Source organism: Amblyomma mixtum, chromosome 4 (assembly GCF_055824585.1).
Source record: "Amblyomma mixtum isolate Tamu chromosome 4, ASM5582458v1, whole genome shotgun sequence".
In the NCBI taxonomy this organism is placed as follows: Eukaryota; Metazoa; Arthropoda; class Arachnida; order Ixodida; family Ixodidae; genus Amblyomma; species Amblyomma mixtum.
The window spans coordinates 150132210-150150229 of NC_143015.1; the positions used below are offsets into that span (position 1 = coordinate 150132210).

The 18020-nt window shown below is 45.1% G+C and overlaps 1 protein-coding gene across 1 annotated transcript in view; it reads left to right on the forward strand.

Moving 5' to 3' along the window:
- The window catches only part of LOC149348747 (ATP-binding cassette sub-family C member 2-like), a 64875-nt gene that overhangs the window by 12448 nt on the left and 34407 nt on the right, over positions 1-18020 (forward strand). Inside the window, exons 2-12 of the mRNA XM_089588308.1 lie at positions 878-1012; positions 1951-2091; positions 4858-4992; positions 7110-7171; positions 8141-8251; positions 9076-9207; positions 11789-11951; positions 12673-12930; positions 14397-14600; positions 16414-16560; positions 17913-18009. Of these exons, the coding sequence (XP_089444434.1) occupies positions 878-1012; positions 1951-2091; positions 4858-4992; positions 7110-7171; positions 8141-8251; positions 9076-9207; positions 11789-11951; positions 12673-12930; positions 14397-14600; positions 16414-16560; positions 17913-18009 (1585 nt within the window). The remainder of the gene's footprint in view (positions 1-877; positions 1013-1950; positions 2092-4857; positions 4993-7109; positions 7172-8140; positions 8252-9075; positions 9208-11788; positions 11952-12672; positions 12931-14396; positions 14601-16413; positions 16561-17912; positions 18010-18020) is intronic.

An 18020-nucleotide genomic window follows, 5' to 3' on the forward strand; every position in this document is an offset into this window, starting at 1 on the left:
CGCTCCGCCGTTTGAAGGTCATTCTTGGGAGCGACATGACCTTGAGGTTTTGCATGGGATGAGTAGAGCTTCCACTCTAAAAACTACGCGACGTGTATTTAGTTATTTTTGATGCCTGCTACAGTTGCATTTTGTTCGCACTAGCACGGCCGCTCAATGGAGAAAGTGCGCCTCCATTGAGCGGCCGTGGCACTAGACCTGCTGAGCTGTCCTGCGCGTTCTTCCTTGGCCACGCTATTCGTGGCCGCGCTACTTGAAGCCACGACGCAGTGAACGTGTGAATGTGGTTGAGGCTGCAGAGGCCTTGTATTTTTCTACTTCCACAGCGAAAATGACCGAATCTGAGCTGTTTGTAAACGCATATTGCACGGCTCCTCCATCCTCTGGGAGGCCTTGGCGCAAAAATCAGTGTTCAGGGGCACATGTAGGTCCGCGAGAGGTGCCCCTACACCCACGCAGGTGGTTCTTAACCTCTCTTATTAATGCTGAAGCATTAGATCGTTATGTCGCGTCATCAAATCTTGTCCGCATGATTGTATCGCCAATAAAAAGAAATGTGAAAAAGTTTGATTATGTTAGATAGTGTGTGATGAGACCAAGTTTAGGGGAAAATTTGGTTCATAAGTTGTTATTAGTTAATTATTTACACGCGAAAACTGCACTTGAACATCAAAATAGCCATGGACGTCGGTATAGTACATGGACGTCAGAACAGCCACGGTCGTCGATACAGTATGTGGACGTTTTGCTTTCGCATTGCTCCAATGCGGGTCGCCGCAGCGAGCTCAAAGATTTTATGTTTAGACTTTCCCTAATAGGCTTTTAGAACACTTCTTACGATATGGTAATATTTAACCATGGTTCCTCTACTTTGCAGGTGCTGCTGTTTGTTTCTGGTGGCTTGGTCGTGGCGAAGTGTGGATTGGCCCTCGTATGCGTCGACAACTGTGAATTCACCAGTATTGTCTCGCTCCGGAAAGCGGGGTCAGACTTGGCTATGGCCGTCTGTCTTGTACGTAACATGTTTTCAGTGTCTGCAATGAAATTGAAAATGAAAAAGCATATGATTAGTATAACATTCCTTAAAGCGTTAAAGTAGGCACATATTTTTTTATCTGGAAAGAAAATACATCGTTATCCTCAGCGTTCTTGACATCTCTGCATGTGTACGGCTGACGAAGGCTTCTCTTCGACTCTATGTGAGCCTCTCAAGTACAATAGACAGCGTACAAAAATTTTTTCCTTCTCCTCAACGAGTAGTCCTTGCCTTCAGTCAGTTCATTTCTGTTAGAAAATTCCAGACGCCGCAGTGTCATACTGCTCTCTACTCTATCGATGAAGCACATTGATTCGTTTCTGTTGGCATCAGTGTTTATGTGGACATGCTGTGCGTCAGAGGTCAGTGCATTTCTCGAATGCGGAGGGTGCGGGGTTCGATCCCCAGCACCGCAGGGTACCCACCGGTGATACAATGGGTACGAGCTTTCCCCAGGCCTGGTGCTCGGTTTCTTGAGAATGAAATGGTTGGAAAATGGGTCTTTGACCCCACCTTGAGAAGAAGAGGAATACCTCGTTCCATGGCGCTCTTTTGCCCCTGATGATATGCGGAGCGGTTGTTCAGATATCATTCAAAACCATGTTAAACTATGTTCTACTCAATGCCCGCGACTGAAACTTGCTACAAGGCATCCTTAAGCTCACGAAACAATTCATATTGTTTGTTTCTGTTGAAAATTTTGTGTCTGGATCTATTATAAACTCACTGCTTTTACCTGCGCTATTTCTATTCGCAAGCAAATCATATGCCACAAACTCCGCCGGTCACCTACCCTGAGCTTTAGCCTTACTTCCGACGCCACGAAAAAAGTTAGACACACAGTTATTTTGGTTGCTGAAAAAACTTTACGACCATTAAGAACATTCACCAGTATAGCATGGCTCACATTGCAGGTGCTATTGCCCTTAATCGTTTGGCGACGCTGGCAGCGGTGCCTGCCGCCGTCGGCGTTTACAGCGACTCTTCTGGGACTGCTCTCCACAGGGTGTGTGCTCGACTCCTTCTTGCAGTTCACGGCTGTCACCCAACAGGAAGTAAGTCACGGCCTTCTTACTGCTTTCACCTACCTTGAAGCATTTTCCGTCATCCAAACTTGTCGGCCTTTGAGGTAACCGGATGCATTAACATAGCATAACGTCAACTTATTTCTTTCGGACGCCTTCTCGAGTGCAACATACAGATGCAGACAGGAATAAAGTAAGCAGACTATGCCTCCTAGAATTTTCCACGCTTTGCCTAAGTGAAATTGCCAGCTGTGGTGTGGGAATGGTGGTAGTGTTCGAACCCGAGTACGCCGGCTCCGAGACGAGCGCCTTAACCACTGAGCCACCGCGAAGGGTGGTCTCAGTGCGCGTTGAAGATCCCCAGGTGGTCGAAATTATTCCGCAGCCCTCCACTACTTCACCTCATTTCTTTCTTTTTTCGCTCCCACCTTCCTCCGTTGACTCACGGCGCGGTTGAGGTGTCTAACGAAAAGGGAGACCGTTACTGCACCGTTTCCTCTCCTCAGAAACCACTAATGTGGTAGTGGACGCTATAGTGAACGCTCTTAGGCCCAAACAACATTCATTTCCGATAGGAAGGCGTGATTGCACTGACAACAGAAAAGGGTGCTCCGTTTACCTATGTCCGCACCTGTAAACCCGGCCAGTTGTTTCACAGTAAAAGCTGAACGCCGCACAAACGGCTCTGCGCCGCTCATTGACAAAGCGAAGCGGCAGAAAGCACTGCAAACTGCACTTCGTGCGCATGCGCGTATTCGCGCCCGTTTCTCGGTCTCATTTTGTCACAGACCGCAGAACACGTGTTTGACCGATGCTCGGGTGAACTGTTAAAGAATTGAACGGGCGTAGTGCAAGCAGATTTGTTCGGACCTCATTGCCGCCTGGGCAGAATAACATTTACTTTCGAAGCAATTCAAGCTAAACAGCGCAACCACGAAAGACGGCCACAGGTTGATGACGACACGGCACACACCAAAGCTACTGTGAACCAAACTCTCACTAACGCTGCTGTCACCATGCTTTGAATATTGATCAACCAACTAGCTCAACACGCACGCAGTTTTGGTGAACAGCTGCTCGCATACGCTGTACACGAGACAATTTTGCTGATGAGTCGACCCTCAGAAGTACAGTTAAACGCTGAAACGCGTCCCCATCACGCTTCGCGCACATGCCACCGCAATCGCGCATTGCCCGAGACGGAAATAGGACAGCTGGAGGCACTGTGCCCGCGCTGAGCTGTAGCTCGCTCGTTGGGCCGTACTCTGCGAAAGCGCTTACGTCACGTGGTTCGGTGACATGCTTCTCATTATTAAGGGCAAAGTGCACCTGGGAACCATTTCATCTCCTCCTACCATAAGAACATCTGTGCGAAGGCGGTTGCACCTGGAAAGTTAACGCACACTTCGATCTCGGAAAAGTATTGGCTGAAGGAAAGTAAACGTGAGACGGTGTTATACCATGCACCCGCTTCACTAGCTAGCAGTTCTCTCCGCTTCCGTACAGAGAAGCGATGATGCCGTCTATACTGTGCCTTGAATGGCACGACGAAACAGCGCTGACGGACGGGAGGGAAGAAGAAGAGAGACAAATGCGGTGAATAAGCGCATTTGACAGAACCAGCGCATGTGTCTGTCTCTTCTTCCGCCCCGTCCGTCAGCGCTGTTCCATCGTACCATTCAACATGAACCAACCAGCCCTACTCAGCCCTCTCCTTGGATACTGTGCCTAACCTCCTTTCCTGTGCGATTAGCTGGGAAAACCCCAGACACAGAGGGCCTACCTGTCTCATACGCCCCAGCGTCTCGGAGTTGTCTTTACGCGTAGTTTACGTCGTTAACTACAATCTGGGCGGCCGGAAGTTCACTTACGCTGTACAAATACACCGCACTGATATTGTCGAAGTGACTTTTATAGATCTTGGAGGCCTACTGTATGCACTCTAGAATGGTATATTCAAGTAAAACAACACTGAGAACGAATTAAGTTGGCCTGCATTCGTATAAAATAACACGTTCGAAAACAGAGGGCCATTTTGGATGAACACACAGCTTGTATGATTCAGAGACAAGGTAAAACAATGAGAATGAGGCATCGCCGCCGGAGCCGTCATTAGAGACAAACTGCGGTGAAGTGAAACCGAATTTTATCGTTCATCTTTGAGGCTAGACATACACACCGCTATTCACTTATAAACAGAGATCACGGATTCCTTTTAAGTCTGGACTTAGCGAGTTTGAACGGAGCGGCGAAATATGAAATTTTTAATTTTTTAATCTAATTTTCAGAGCAATAAGTGGGTCTCTTCAGCGCAACAAACGCCAACGCAGCCGCGAAGAGCCAGACATCCGATTTACATTAAGTACAAAACTGCATGTTGTTTACCGCGGTTTGCAAGAGCTTTGACTACTCATCTATCAGGTTGATTGTGCTTTGTTTCTGCTACAAGAGCAGCTGTTCTCTGTCAAACACTTTTATGCGAAGTATACTAGCCGCACAACCAAGCTCTTCCTTGCTGCGCCGTGCGCGGCCGCGTAGCTACCACTTGACCTACATCGGCGCACCACGTGATATGACGTCACAACAGCTGTGAAAGCTGGGGCTCAACTCGTGCGCTCGCTTGCGGACGCGCAGCCTCCGCCGGCGGTATGCTTCGCATCCTAGGCTTAGCCATAAGCTAAGCCAGGCCATTTTTTCACCCGTCATCTCTCCGAGTGTTGTTGAAAGAGCATACAAATTGATTAAGAGAAAATGATACGCAACCTAAATAATTCTCGCCATTTTATTTCTTTTCAGTTCATAACGCGGTCAGAGAGACATTTTCGTGAAACGTCCGTTTTAATGAGTTTCCTTGTAGCGGCTTCAGTGATCGGCAGCTTCTTACTCTCCCAACTTCAAGACTTGGTCATCAAGAAGCCATCTCGGGCCCAGGTTGGTCATGCTTACGTTAATCTCTGTAGCTCCTGTCATCCACGCATCGTACCTCGCGAAAGTTTCCAGAGCGCAATACTCATCGCCGTAGAGGCAACGGATATGTGCTTTGCTCGAAAGCGACAGCGAAACTTCTAGCCCTCTTCAATCTCGAGTACTGTACAAGCTCAGTGCATCACCGTTGGGCTCGGCGGTCACTCAAAGTTAAATTGAGCAATGAATTCAAATTCAAATTCAAATTCAAATATTTATTCCAACATTACACCGTACAGATATAATGTCGAGGATGGCAGGCAAAAAGCCTCCTGGAGGCTTGACCGGTCCTGCATCCTGGTGTACACTTGGCAGAGCGGCGGTAGCAGTCAGCTCATCAGAACACAAGAAGTGAATAAAGAAAGCCCAAAACAAAACATAGAAACATTCACTAATATGTATGAAGGAGAGACAGAGGTATTAAAGAAATAATAAAGACAAAAATATATTACATTTTATGCAGTATAGGAACGCATGAAGGCTTTAAAGTTTGACGGGTTCATGCTTAGAATGTCGATACCCATTTCAATTAGGGAATTTAACAACCTTGGTAAATTATTCTCAAGCATCTGTTTGCTATAATTAGTTCTGTATCTCGAAACATTCCATATTTCTGTGCGGCGTGTAGTGTAGGCAGGTACATTCTGATGCAGGTTTCTGATGCATTCTGATGCATTCTGCCTTTCTTCGCCCTTTCCTTTCATCCAAAACTTGCTGACCCCACTACAAGATTTACTATTCGTTTTTACTTTTTCAATGTCGAAACACATTAATGTTACTTTGTGCGAAAGTCACAAGAGGTTATGTTACTGGAGTCGTATTTAGGAACATCATTTCGAGTGCAAAGCACGCTGCAGCGTGCAATGGATCTCACGTCTCACGAAATCTTTGACGGTAGAAGATACGAGGACGCATTAGTGGTAGTACGGTATAGTAAAGTCGTATAGTATGTATGATATATAGGGTTCAACCTCCCAAAGTGGCGTAGGCTATGAGGGGACGCCGTAGTGGAGGGCTCCGAACTAAATTCAACCGTGCTTTACATGCACTCACCTCGCACAGTATACGAACGCTTTGCGTTCCGCCTCCATCGAAACGCGGCCGTCGTGGCCCAGACCGAGCCCGTAATCGGCAAACACTGGTTTACAGACGTAATTCATTATTGACGCGGCAGAAAATGTGCGACGCGTCCAAAGTATATCAACATTTCATCTGCTCTCACCATTCGCATTTCGGTTTCTTTAAACAGCGCTCATGGTTCGACGACGCGGTGCTTACCCACCCAGAACTGTCACTTCTTGTTTTGCTTGTCAGCCCATTTTCGATTGCTCCTTGGAAAAATCCCTCTTGAGGCAATAAAACTACCTTTTACTTTCGCGGGTTCACAAATACGGCTCCGTTCACTATAGAGGGAATCTGATTGGTTTGGTTTATGGGTTTAAAGTCCCAACGCGACTCAGGCTATGAGGGACGACGTAGTGAAGGGCTCCGGAAATTTCGACCACCTGGGGTTTTTTAACGTGCACTGACATAGCACAGTACACGGGCCTCTAGAATTCCTCCTCCATCGAAATTCGACCGCCGCGGCCGGGATCGAACCCGCGTCTTTCGGGTCAGCAGCCGAGTGCCATAACCATTGAGCCACCGCGGCGGCAGTGGGAATCTGATGAATGGAGATTCCATGCGCCAAAGCACATTCTTACTAGGAAAGTTGCAAAAGCATAAAGCAAGAGTATTTTTACAGCTGAGCCAGAAAGAAGTTGTTTCTCACCATTTAGACATTACGGAACGAATCTTATGTCTTGAGTTAAAAACAAATCCAATTTGAGAAGTTATCTCATCGGACCGCCAAGATGCATAAATATAAGTCCATGTTAGGGTCAAGCTGTGCATTAATTTGCTTTTGCAGTTTTTTTTTTATTCAGTGACTTCACATGTCTACCTGATTACACTTCAGTGCAGAAATAGTAAAGCAATAACGGAACTCTTAGGAAACCTTGGAGCACTTGAATTTCGAAATCACCACGTATAAATCTTGACTACGTGTAGCCCAGCACCAATGTGTCTTCTTTGTGTCATTGCAGGAAATGATAGACGAGGACACCTCGTCGTTGCTTGGTCGCCAACTCTGTACGCCTCTGTTTCCGTGAGTACAGCATCATGTCTGCAATACTGGGCTGTCAACATTTTTTTAAAGCTTGGAATTGATGTTTGAAAGAAGCAATGCATATATATTCAGTCCCTGAATTTCTATTTTTCTCCTCTAAGACACAGCTTCAAATCAAAACCTTTAGAAAGTGACGAAAATTCTAAACTTCGTGGAAATGCTTTCGAACTTGCTAAACTGTAATACCGTTAGCTGAAAAATAATAATAATAATAATTTATTTTGTCAACGTCAATAGCAATACAGGCGAGACAGGCCGGTCTAAGCCTTTAGATGGCTTGCAGGACCGTGCCTAAAAAATACATAGTGACTGAAAAGCACGAAAATGCGTACATAGACAAAAGAAAACAAAAACAAAAAACAATAAAGATGAAAAAGAGAACATTAAAAATTAGTAAGTCCATACAAAACAAAACTGAAAGGAACATAAAGGCGCAAAATCTGACAAAGCGAGACAGATTGCACTAAACCTAAAACTCTACCAATCATTCTTCAATAATTCTCTCAGCTTGCCTCTAAAACTAGCCGTAAAGTTTTCATCCGGCAGTTTGTTAAAAGTAGCCGGCACTTAAACGCAACGCCTGGCCCCACGATACCTCGTGTTTGAACGAGGAACAATGCAACGATTATGTTTTCTAAGATTTCTCGTCAGGGTATATTCCCGTCTTGATTTGTTGATCCACTACTACTAGCCTCAGGATGAGACACCGTTTATCAGCACTTGGAATTTTAATCACTGTAATGTTGCATGCGACTGGGCAAATCTCCTATCATTGTCATAATTTCTCTCGTATTTGATGCTTTTCATTTTCTGCCAACAAATCTCGCGCTATACGTTTCAACGGCTTTGTGCTTTTTCGAGGCCGTCCATTCATCTCACGTTGTACAGATTCTATTTCAGTAGTCTTTAGGAACGCTACATCTGATTGCTTACGCTCACTTTGGCTAGGATGTTCGTGGACATTGTCCTAAAAAGACCGTCGGCGCAGTTGCCCTTGCTACGACGAGGTATCAGGTGCAAGCCGCTGGTGCGGACTCTAGCATCTCGACTACAAAAAAGGTAAGCGCTTCCTCTAACGGACCTTTCAAACCTCTGCTTTCCTAAGGACACCAAATCAACTTGATTTAAAGTACAAGACGGGAAAACTGCCAGAGCATACGAAAAATAAGGCATTCTCAGCAGACGCGCTCCATACCCTCAGCAAACATCGCTGCCATGCTAAGAGAATGTCCCAGTTTCACTCAGCGTGATGCTAGCGCATGGGTAATTGGGTGTTAAAATATCTACGACGCTAAATTCAAGTGGCCGATATATGGGCATGTAAAAGCAATGTAAAATTTTAAAAAAATTACGTTGTAAAGAATTTCTCTACAAGTGAGCAGCGCGCTTTTCCCTTTTTATAATCAATTTCGTTTTTATGGAGGGATAATTTAATTGCGTTTGATGTTTTACATAAAGAAAAAAGTTGTTTCTCGCCATTTTATAAGTGAACGTTCGTTAGGCCTCTAGCTTCGGCCGTTATAAATGACGTCGACTTGCATCTTTATTACATGCATATTATATTTTTTTTTATACGAATCACTCAGCGACGGTTCTGCTTCCTGTCGGCTCACAAATGGTTGGTTGGTTGGTTTATTGGAGGGTTTAACGTCCCAAAGCGACTCAGGCTATGAGAGACGCCGTTGTGCAGGGAAATGCGGTGAGGGCAATCACGAATATTGGCACAAAATGAAGTATTCATTCGTCTCCTTCTTGCCCTGGTCCTGCACTGTTTTCCGTCATCCTTGCAATTCACCAACGAGCCCAACTCTAGACTGTTATGAGGAAACGTTATTGTTGTTGACAGGAGCCGAGATTTTGCTTTTTTCTTTTGTTCTTCCTAGTGACATTCAGCCTGGGCGCCGGGGTGCATTCATGACCGTGCTCTTCAGGGTTCTGTGGGCGGATGTCCTACGGTCATCGCTGTCCACTGTCGCCTACTACGCCTGCCTTATCGCTAGGATCCCAGCCTTGGAGTGAGTAAAACCCTAGCCACACTGCGAGCGGTATATGTGCTGTGTATCCATCTTTTCTAATACACCCAGTAGACATGACGCGGCACTCTCTGTGCTCGCTAGCTACATACACTTCATGGTGCTATAATTCACCGCATCCACTCAGATGTTAGGCACCGTCAGTGTCCATGAGGACCAAGTGTTCAGGCATAAAGAGGTTAATGTGAATGCTTCTACGGTAGACGTTAGTAAGAACCAATTGGAGGATTGGCGGATAATTTTTGAGCATATTTAGTTGAGTTTTCATTACGTTTCTTGACCTTCCCCTCTCAGTTCCAATGAATAGTTTTTCAAAGTAACAAGTTAAACAGTTATACAACAGCTAAAACCAGAAACGGAAACTGGATTTGTAGTAATATGTTTGGCATCATTGTCGATCGAAGTATAACGCCGGAGATGCTATTGCAGCACCTTTCGTGTGCACGTTGATTGGCTAATCTCGTTTGAGTGAGTGAAAGCTACGAACACTGTCTGTCTGAAATCATCAAGAACAAGCTAGAATTCTCTTTCCTTGAAGCGAACGCAGAGGGATCGACTACTGAAGCCAGCGCAGCTCGTGACGTCATACACAAGGTTGCACGCATTTGGCAAATTTGAACTTCGTTTGCGCTGAAACAAAACGCCGCCGTCTGCGAACTCTTGCACAAAGGGTCAGAAGGCCCGTAAGAGAGACTGAGAGAGTATGCATATTATTGCGCGGCTAGTGAGAGTCACTAAGTTGATAGCGGGCTGGCCGCAGCTACAATACCAGATAGCCCGAGGCTAGCCGATCACTCCACGAAAGAGTGGGCGGGTAATAGCGTGTTGTAGTGACTGAATTGTATGTTGACGTAGTGTTCTGGGCAGTCGGGACATGAAGGTGTAAATCACTAGTGGGGCAACTCCTATACCCTAGCCGGTGTATAGGAGATTTTAGGCTAAATTTGGTACATGAGATGAATTAATATCTGGGGAACTTACTGTGAAAGTTTCAGTAAAAGTTTCGGTTATAGTTTCAGTGTAGGGGTCTGAAATAAACCGTCGGAGTTTTCTTCACAAGCAAGGCGGTTGCCTAAAGATGGAAAATCAGCATTCAATATCGGTGTGGTGTGAAAATTTCCAGGGTCTGTGTTTTTTAAAAGGGCGGGCTTTAGGTAGTACGTTTGATGGATCAAAGAGTGGAAAAAAAGCTTATAAAGAAAAAATTGTGATCCTTTTCGCATCCACCACCACCTTGTTTCAAAGGGGGCGCTCTTAACATCCATCTACCCATCTATTCATTCATCCTTCCGTCCGTCCGTCTGTCAGTCCGTCCATCCGTCCGTTACCCTCATGGTCTTCATAGTGACGGATCTTTTCTTTCAACTGAATCTATCTTTGAAAATTATGCTTATTGTGAGCTTAGTGTTTTGCATTCTAGAGAGCCAAGCAGCACAATTAATTGGCTCAATGTTGGAAACGTATTGGTAAAGGCCTATCCAACAAAGGCCCAGAGTGAAACCATTAAGGAATGGAATATGCTACCAAACTGTTGTCACCTCACAATCACTTAGGGAATTTTTAGATACGCTGCACGATGTTTTATCGTCTACATGAACTATATACCAGAGTTACATTTTTTGTATAAGTGGTGAACGCTTTATGTACCGAATTTTGTGCCCGTTTCAATGTTTGTGTCATTGCTATTTTTTATACCTCATTATCCACTCTTGTTATAGCCCGTGATCAGGGCTGACAGTATGAATGAATGAATGAATCCATTTGCAACATTGGGCCGAGTACATGTGCTGTTTGGGGAGTCGTGTCCTAACACTCCAGGCGAGGCCACTAATTTCACTCAGAATGATTTAAAGACATCGAAAAACTCTTCTGTGCGAATATTTGCTGCCAATATAAGGTGATCCGCCATCTTAAAGCTGCCAATGAAAACTACTCTTTTAAGGAATATGTGTTGCTTTCGGACTTGAGCTCGCATAAAAAAAAAAGCATTTGAGCGGAGCTAACAGTAAATGTTAGAAGACCGGGAAAAGAAGGCGTATTGAACGGTTTGATGCGGCAAAATATCATGTTGTACGGTTCAGCATACATCGCACGAGCCGATAAATACCAATAATAACGCTGCCGTATATGACTGACCTCCAACGGACTCCACCTGCCCGTTGTGCGACATCTACTCCATTTCTAGGAAAAAACCTGAACCGAGCTAAACATAGTTTTGAAAAAATAGGCTTAGATAATTTCAGAACTGTGAGCACTGATTCTAATCTGAGTTCTGAAAAAACGATAGATCAAAACATGTGTTTTTATTCAATTGCTATATTTGTGTTATAACTATCCGGACACCTTTGTGGTGCTCCATTCTACTTTAAGCTGTTAATCGTCCCACTTTCTGTTTCTGATTGAACCTTAAGCTTTTGCAATCACTTTGAGAATTTACATCTTGTTGCTTCTTGGGGAGCAACGTTGTAATTCGTTCTTAATTAATTACTACGGCTTTCCAAAGTTTTGAAAGCATTGAGCGTAGAATACTTCGTATAGAAAGTAACCTTCTCTGATTTTCTAGGTTACTAATTAACAGCTCCAGCGACATTGGTATGAAGGCAACTATCCTCCTGTTTACCGCCACGACTGTTTTCGAGTTGCTGATAACGTCCTACCAAATGGACCTCCTGTCCGTTTTAGCCTGCAGAGTACGCTCCATGCTTCAAGGACTCGTATTCCAAAAGGTATAGTCCGAAAAACTATTTCCTCTTTGTTTACGGTGGTCCGAGCGGCTTCACGAAGCGGTTTCGCACCAGAACTACAAAAATTGCGCCTCATCTTTCAGTTCCAAATTTTTATTTACAACTATAAAGGGCGTGCATGATGAAAATGTTGCAGGTGGAGATCCCTTAGATCAGACTGACAGAGATACATTGTTTGATTGAATGCATATATAAATCACGCAGTTATGGGCAGCTGAATATTGCAAGCTATACTTGCCCCAACAAAGGCCTCTGCACAATTTTAGAAACAGAATATAACATCAAAACACATGTTACCGTAGTCAGGCAGACGCCCACAAAAGTTTTCAGAACACGAAATTTACAAGAAGGCTTAATTTCTGGCCAGTCGCAGCATGCAGTCATGAACTGATAGGTTTGCTACCTACTTTTCTACGCGACCTGAACAATGCACTTCTGAATCCGAGGTTATCCCTCTGCACAGCAAAGAAATTCAGCTTTTTCCTGATTTCGGCGTTCCGAAAACTATTGTGGGCCCCTGTACAATATTCTTATGTAAAGGAAGGCTTATTTTTATGCTGTGAAGAAAATGCAAAATAGCAATAACACGCTGGTTCATAGGTGCAGTTTTAAAAAGAAGAGAAAATGTGCTTGCAAAACATTATAAAGCAGCTACAAAATACTGACGAGTGACATGCCCCCATGAATAACTTTAACGTTCCAGGTGACAGTGATGTCGGCCCTCACTAGGGCGCGCTATCCTGTCGGCCAAATAACTTCACTCCTGGGTATCGATTGCTGGCGCGTCTGCATCTGCGTATACCCCGTCCCGTTGCCGCTCTTCGGAGCTTTGCTACTGCCCTTCGTCTTCTGGATGCTCGCTGTGCGCGCCGGCGTCGGACCGTCGCTTTGCTGCGCGGTGTGGTCAGTCCTGGTGCTCTGCCTACCCATCCTCTGCACGCGCCTCCAGAATTGGATGTGGGTAAGTGCGGACGGCACCAATAGGCAGCTGGCATCGGTGAGATGCTTACGGATGCTGTCGCTGTTGTTTGCAAAACTCCGCTTGTTTCACAGGGACACCTGCGTATGCATGCTCGGGGAAAGCAGAGTGCAGTCGTCTTCATCCACGCACACTGAAACTTCATAATAAGAGAGTAATTACTCATTGACATCCACCCGCCGACTGCAGCCGTACGGCTACAAAGGAGAGCTGCTGCTTTCTCAGAAACTTGGTAGTTAAAGAGAAATTCGTCCTGGTCTGGGGTTCGAACCCAAGACCACCGCTTCACCGGAGCTGTCTTTCTACCAACTGAGCTAACCGGAATGGCAAGCTTATGGTAGGGCGAGAGCGAATTGATCAATAACTCCAAGTAGGAACTGTGTTGGTCAAATGTTCTGGGGGAATCCTCCAAGGTGGAGTATATTTGTAATAAGGGAGTAATTACTCATTACAGTTCTCATTACAGTTACTCATTAAAGTTAATGCCACCGCTGTGACTCAGTGGCTATGGTGCTCGGCTGCTGACCCAAAAGACGCGGGTTCGATCCCGGCCGCGGCGGCTGGAATTTCTTTGGAGGAGAAATTCTAGAGGCCCGTGTACTGTGCGATGTCAGTGCACGTTAAAGAACCCCAGGTGGTCGAAATTTCCGGAGCCCTCCACTACGGCGTCTCTCATAGCCTTAGTCGCTTTGGGACGTTAAACTCCATAAACCAACCAACCAACCATCATTAAAGTTAATTACAGCTCTCACATTGAGTTATTGATCAGTTCGCTCTCGCCCTACTATAAGCTTGCCGTCCCGGTTAGCTCAGATGGAAGAGCGACTGCTCCGGTCAAGCGGTGGTCCGGGTTTCGAACTGTGGACCTGGACGAATTTTTCTTTAACTACCAAGTTTCTGAGAAAGCTCTATAGCTTTCCTTTGTAGCCGTATGGCTGCGCTTGGGTGGATGTCGACGAGTAATTACTTCCTTATTGCAAATCTACTCCACCTTGAGGGATTCCCCTAAAAATTGGATCAACACTGGAACTTCATGACAGTTTACAGTAGCGAGCTGCTCCAACACTCTCAGCAAAAAGATTTGAGGACGCATAAGCTTCGCCTTTAAGAGTAGAACGCGATAGCGTTTTCTGGCCACCGCCGCTTATCGTCGGCCGCTATTAGCAGCCGTGCGCGTGGAGAGGGGGTACCTGACCCTGACCCTTGACCTTGACTCTTGAACTTGACATTTCATTTGAGACCGTTTAGACTATGCTTAACAGAGCTTTCGCTCTTATAACTGGGTTCAAGCCACGCTGAACCCCAGCCATTTCTTGGTGTCTTCTGCTGGTAAAACCTCTGGTTAGTTGCGAAACTACCCTTCTTTTATGTAACGTCGTCATTTGTAGGTGCAGGCGAAATTCCATTAGCGTTCGGTATCCTTTTAACTACACTGATTTTTCTTACAGGCAAAAGCGACTAAGGCTCGCGACGAGCGTCTCAAGGCCACAACTGATCTCCTCTCATCGATACGCGTCGTGAAGATGTACGCCTGGGAAGATGCCCTGCAGGAGCGCATACTTCGCTTCAGAAACACCGAGATCAAATGGCTCTTCAGAGTGAACCTGATGGACGCCATTTTGGACAGCATCTACTCATCCACAAGCTCAGTGGTAAGTGTGCTACAAATGCACTATAAGCAGCAGCACTAGTGCCACTACAAAAGCTGCAGGTGCCGTCTATACGGTTTTTAGTTTAAGCAACCGAACCGGGAAGCCGGAGATTCGACTTTGGGAATAATGTGCCCAACCAGATTAATAAAAAGACTTCGCAGTGAACGTGGGGACTCGTAATAGGGCTTGTTCATAGAGCGAAAAGTCAGGTGTGATTGCAAAAAAAAAAAAAATGCGTTAGGATAGGTATTAAAATCAGTAGTTTTATTCTCGTCCGATGCATGCAAATTTTTCCAAACTCCGGCTTTTTTAAAGCACTAGGGAAGATGCCCTGCTCAAAAAGCCATACCTATACTAAGAGAGGGATTTTTCCAATCGCTTAGATAGCTTGAACGTTAAGTAGAATGCTAACTTTGCCGCGGAGTGTTGAACAAATCAGCAAAAGTTGCGTTCTTTTATCCGTTACACGTTGCGAATTGCTCGAAAGTTTTTATTATTTGGTTGCAGAAATGTTATAAACGATCATTCAGGTATAGAAAAACTAAAAACTGGAACATTGTCTTCAGAAATCAATTTTCTTTCCTTTGATGCTCACGCAGAACAGTCCACCGCCCTGAAATCGAAGAAAGATTCAGCTGTGTGTACGGAAATTCTGAACATCGATGACCACCCTTGCAAGTGCGGTGAAGTTGAGGGCAGAAATGGATCTGGTTAGAGGCGGTTTTCATAATTACTCCCCAATCGGGTTGCCGCAGCTAGCGCAGCGTAGGCCACACTAGAGATTACCTTAAGTTCCTGGAGGATAGTAGCCTGTCAAATGATGATTATAAAGAAAAGAAGCGCAGTGTTACTACCCCAGTATTTTAATATAGGCACAGTAGTATTGAGGAGGAAAGATTATGGCGTTTTTATCAGGTTTCTGTCTGCCTCCTAAGTTTTTGCAAAAGAAATTTCCTGCGTTCCGTTCTACATGTATAATTATTTGGCCGGTAGTTTTCAGGTATAGTTTCGGAATCCATAAATATGAAAGTTACGTTATTTATATTTGTCAAGAGTGCAGTTTTTGAAACAGTTTTGAACAATGCCAAGTAAAGCTTCCCAGTTCTTAGGTGACGTCTGGTCGACCGCATGTATCAAAAGTGCTTGCGATATCTATAGCAGAGCACCTACGTTTCTTTAATGATCACTGCCTATTTCAACCACGGGCATTCTTCGTTCATGTCGAAGAAATTGCAGCAATGAGGAAGATTTCTTCAGCACCACACATAAAACCTGTCCAAAGTAGTTATGCATAGAAAGAGGGCCCAACAACCTTAACGGTAGCGGGCTTAAATACCTGCAGCACCGATCAACTACGTACAGAAAAAAAATTTAATAACTGTCACATAATCCCTCTATCCGGGCAAAACCTCTCGAGCCTGTCAGTCTTGGCCACTGAGGGACAATATTTATTCGTTGATCGTTGAGCTGATAAAATATGCATTTGAAAGATCCTTCGAATATAGGATTCTGTGGGCGACGCCTAATCACTGTGAAGTGGTTTTGCGAGCTTTATAACGATTGCGTCCGATCTTAACAGTTACTTCTGATTAAATCCTAAGATCACGTAATTGTAACGTATGAAAGACCTTCACAAGAATTTGACTATAACGCAGCGGTAGATAGCTTGCAAGTTGTCCTCTCTTGAGGTACGACCTCCTATTCCATTGACTCTTTTAGGTAGCGCCAAGGCGAAGTAGGAATTTTCAATTGCGTGCAGCTCCCTCAATTTGATACATATGTGACGACTACGTGGCTCTCATTTGTATTGCAGCTCACGATCATCTTGTTCTTCACACTGCCACTCCTGGAGCCTGACGTCATCCTCACACCGGCTCTGTCCTTCTCCTGCGTGTCGCTACTGTCCATCACGGACCTCACCATGGGCGGCTGTGGACAGGCGCTCAGGAATATAAGCCAGGTAAAGGGCCGCTTCCCTCCTGTAGTAAAAGCGTACGTACGGCGAATATCTTGTCCGACAAAAAAAAAATTCCTTAGCATTCAAGAAAGTTGGAGCAGTGCGGACATTTTCCCGGATATTGATTACGGTAGATATGAAGTAATAATGGTTTGATTCATGAGGTTTAACGTCCCAAAGCGACTCAGGCTATGAGGGACGCCGTAGTGAAGGGCTCCGGAAATTTCTACCACCTGGGGTTCCTTAACGTACACTGACATCGCACAGTACACGGACCTCTAGAATTTGGCCTCCATCGAAATTCGGCCGATTGAGGCGAAATTCTAGAGGCTCGTGTACTGTGCGATGTCAGTGCACGTTAAAGAACCCCAGGTGGTCGAAATTTCCGGAGCCCTCCACTACGGCGTCCCTCATAGCCTGAGTCGCTTTGGGACGTTAAACCCCATAAACCAGCCAACCAAGTTGGCACCAGATCGTGGCCTTCTCCCGCTTCAGGTTCTTGTGTGGAGTGGGAAAACGGAACTTTTGTCCTCTGCCGAGGATTTCAGATTGGGGATGGCCTGCGGTCTGAGGTTTGGTCAGCGACAGATGATATCGAAACCCATAGTGAAGCAAGTCCTGTTGAAACCACTTGTCGGATCATTGCTGGATATTCATGTTATTCTCTCCGTCCTCCATGCACTATTTTTAAATCTTTTTCGCTGCCCTCCTCTAGCATTCATGGAAGAGTTGATAAAACCAGGCACGCACCTTGCTTTTAATTTTACTTTTACTCCGGGTTAGCGTTGCAGTCGCTTTAATGTTTCGCATAAAGTTGCCGACCACATCCGTTCGTGTCTCAACAAAAAAATAAAAGCAGCCAGCGCCATAGTTGAGAAAGTTGAGGCCAGTATTTGGTTGTTGTTATTGTTTTGGGAGGACAGGTCTCTGTCCAAGTGTAACATTTTTGGGCAAAAATTTTGAATATTGAAGAATTGTAACCTACTATTATGGAAATACTCAAGCTGACAGTCCATTCTTCCGACGTGTAGCAAAATCATTCCTTTGAAGCTTTTCTACAGTTAACATCGAGCAGTTAAGACTGCCGTAGAAAACAAATGGGGAACGCTTTTGACGATAGCAAAAATGTTAATAGCAGAGAATTAAGCCTACCGACGAGAGATCTGCGGATATATTAATTGTTATAGTGAAAACTAACAATATATAAAAAAAGCGCGTTCACAAGCTCTTGATCGTTCAAAAATGCTTTTGTCCAGAATTGTTCAGTATGAAAACCTCGTTGGGAGTCCGGTCAGTAGACCGCAGACTTAAATTTGTGTTACTGTAAATAAAGGCTTTCGCTTGTTGCCTTTTAGGCTACATTATCTCTGAAGAGAATCGCCGATTTCTGCACGGCTGAAGAACAGCATCCGAAGAGAAATATTTCCAGTGCAACTATTCCCAGGAATGAAGGTAAGCCGCAG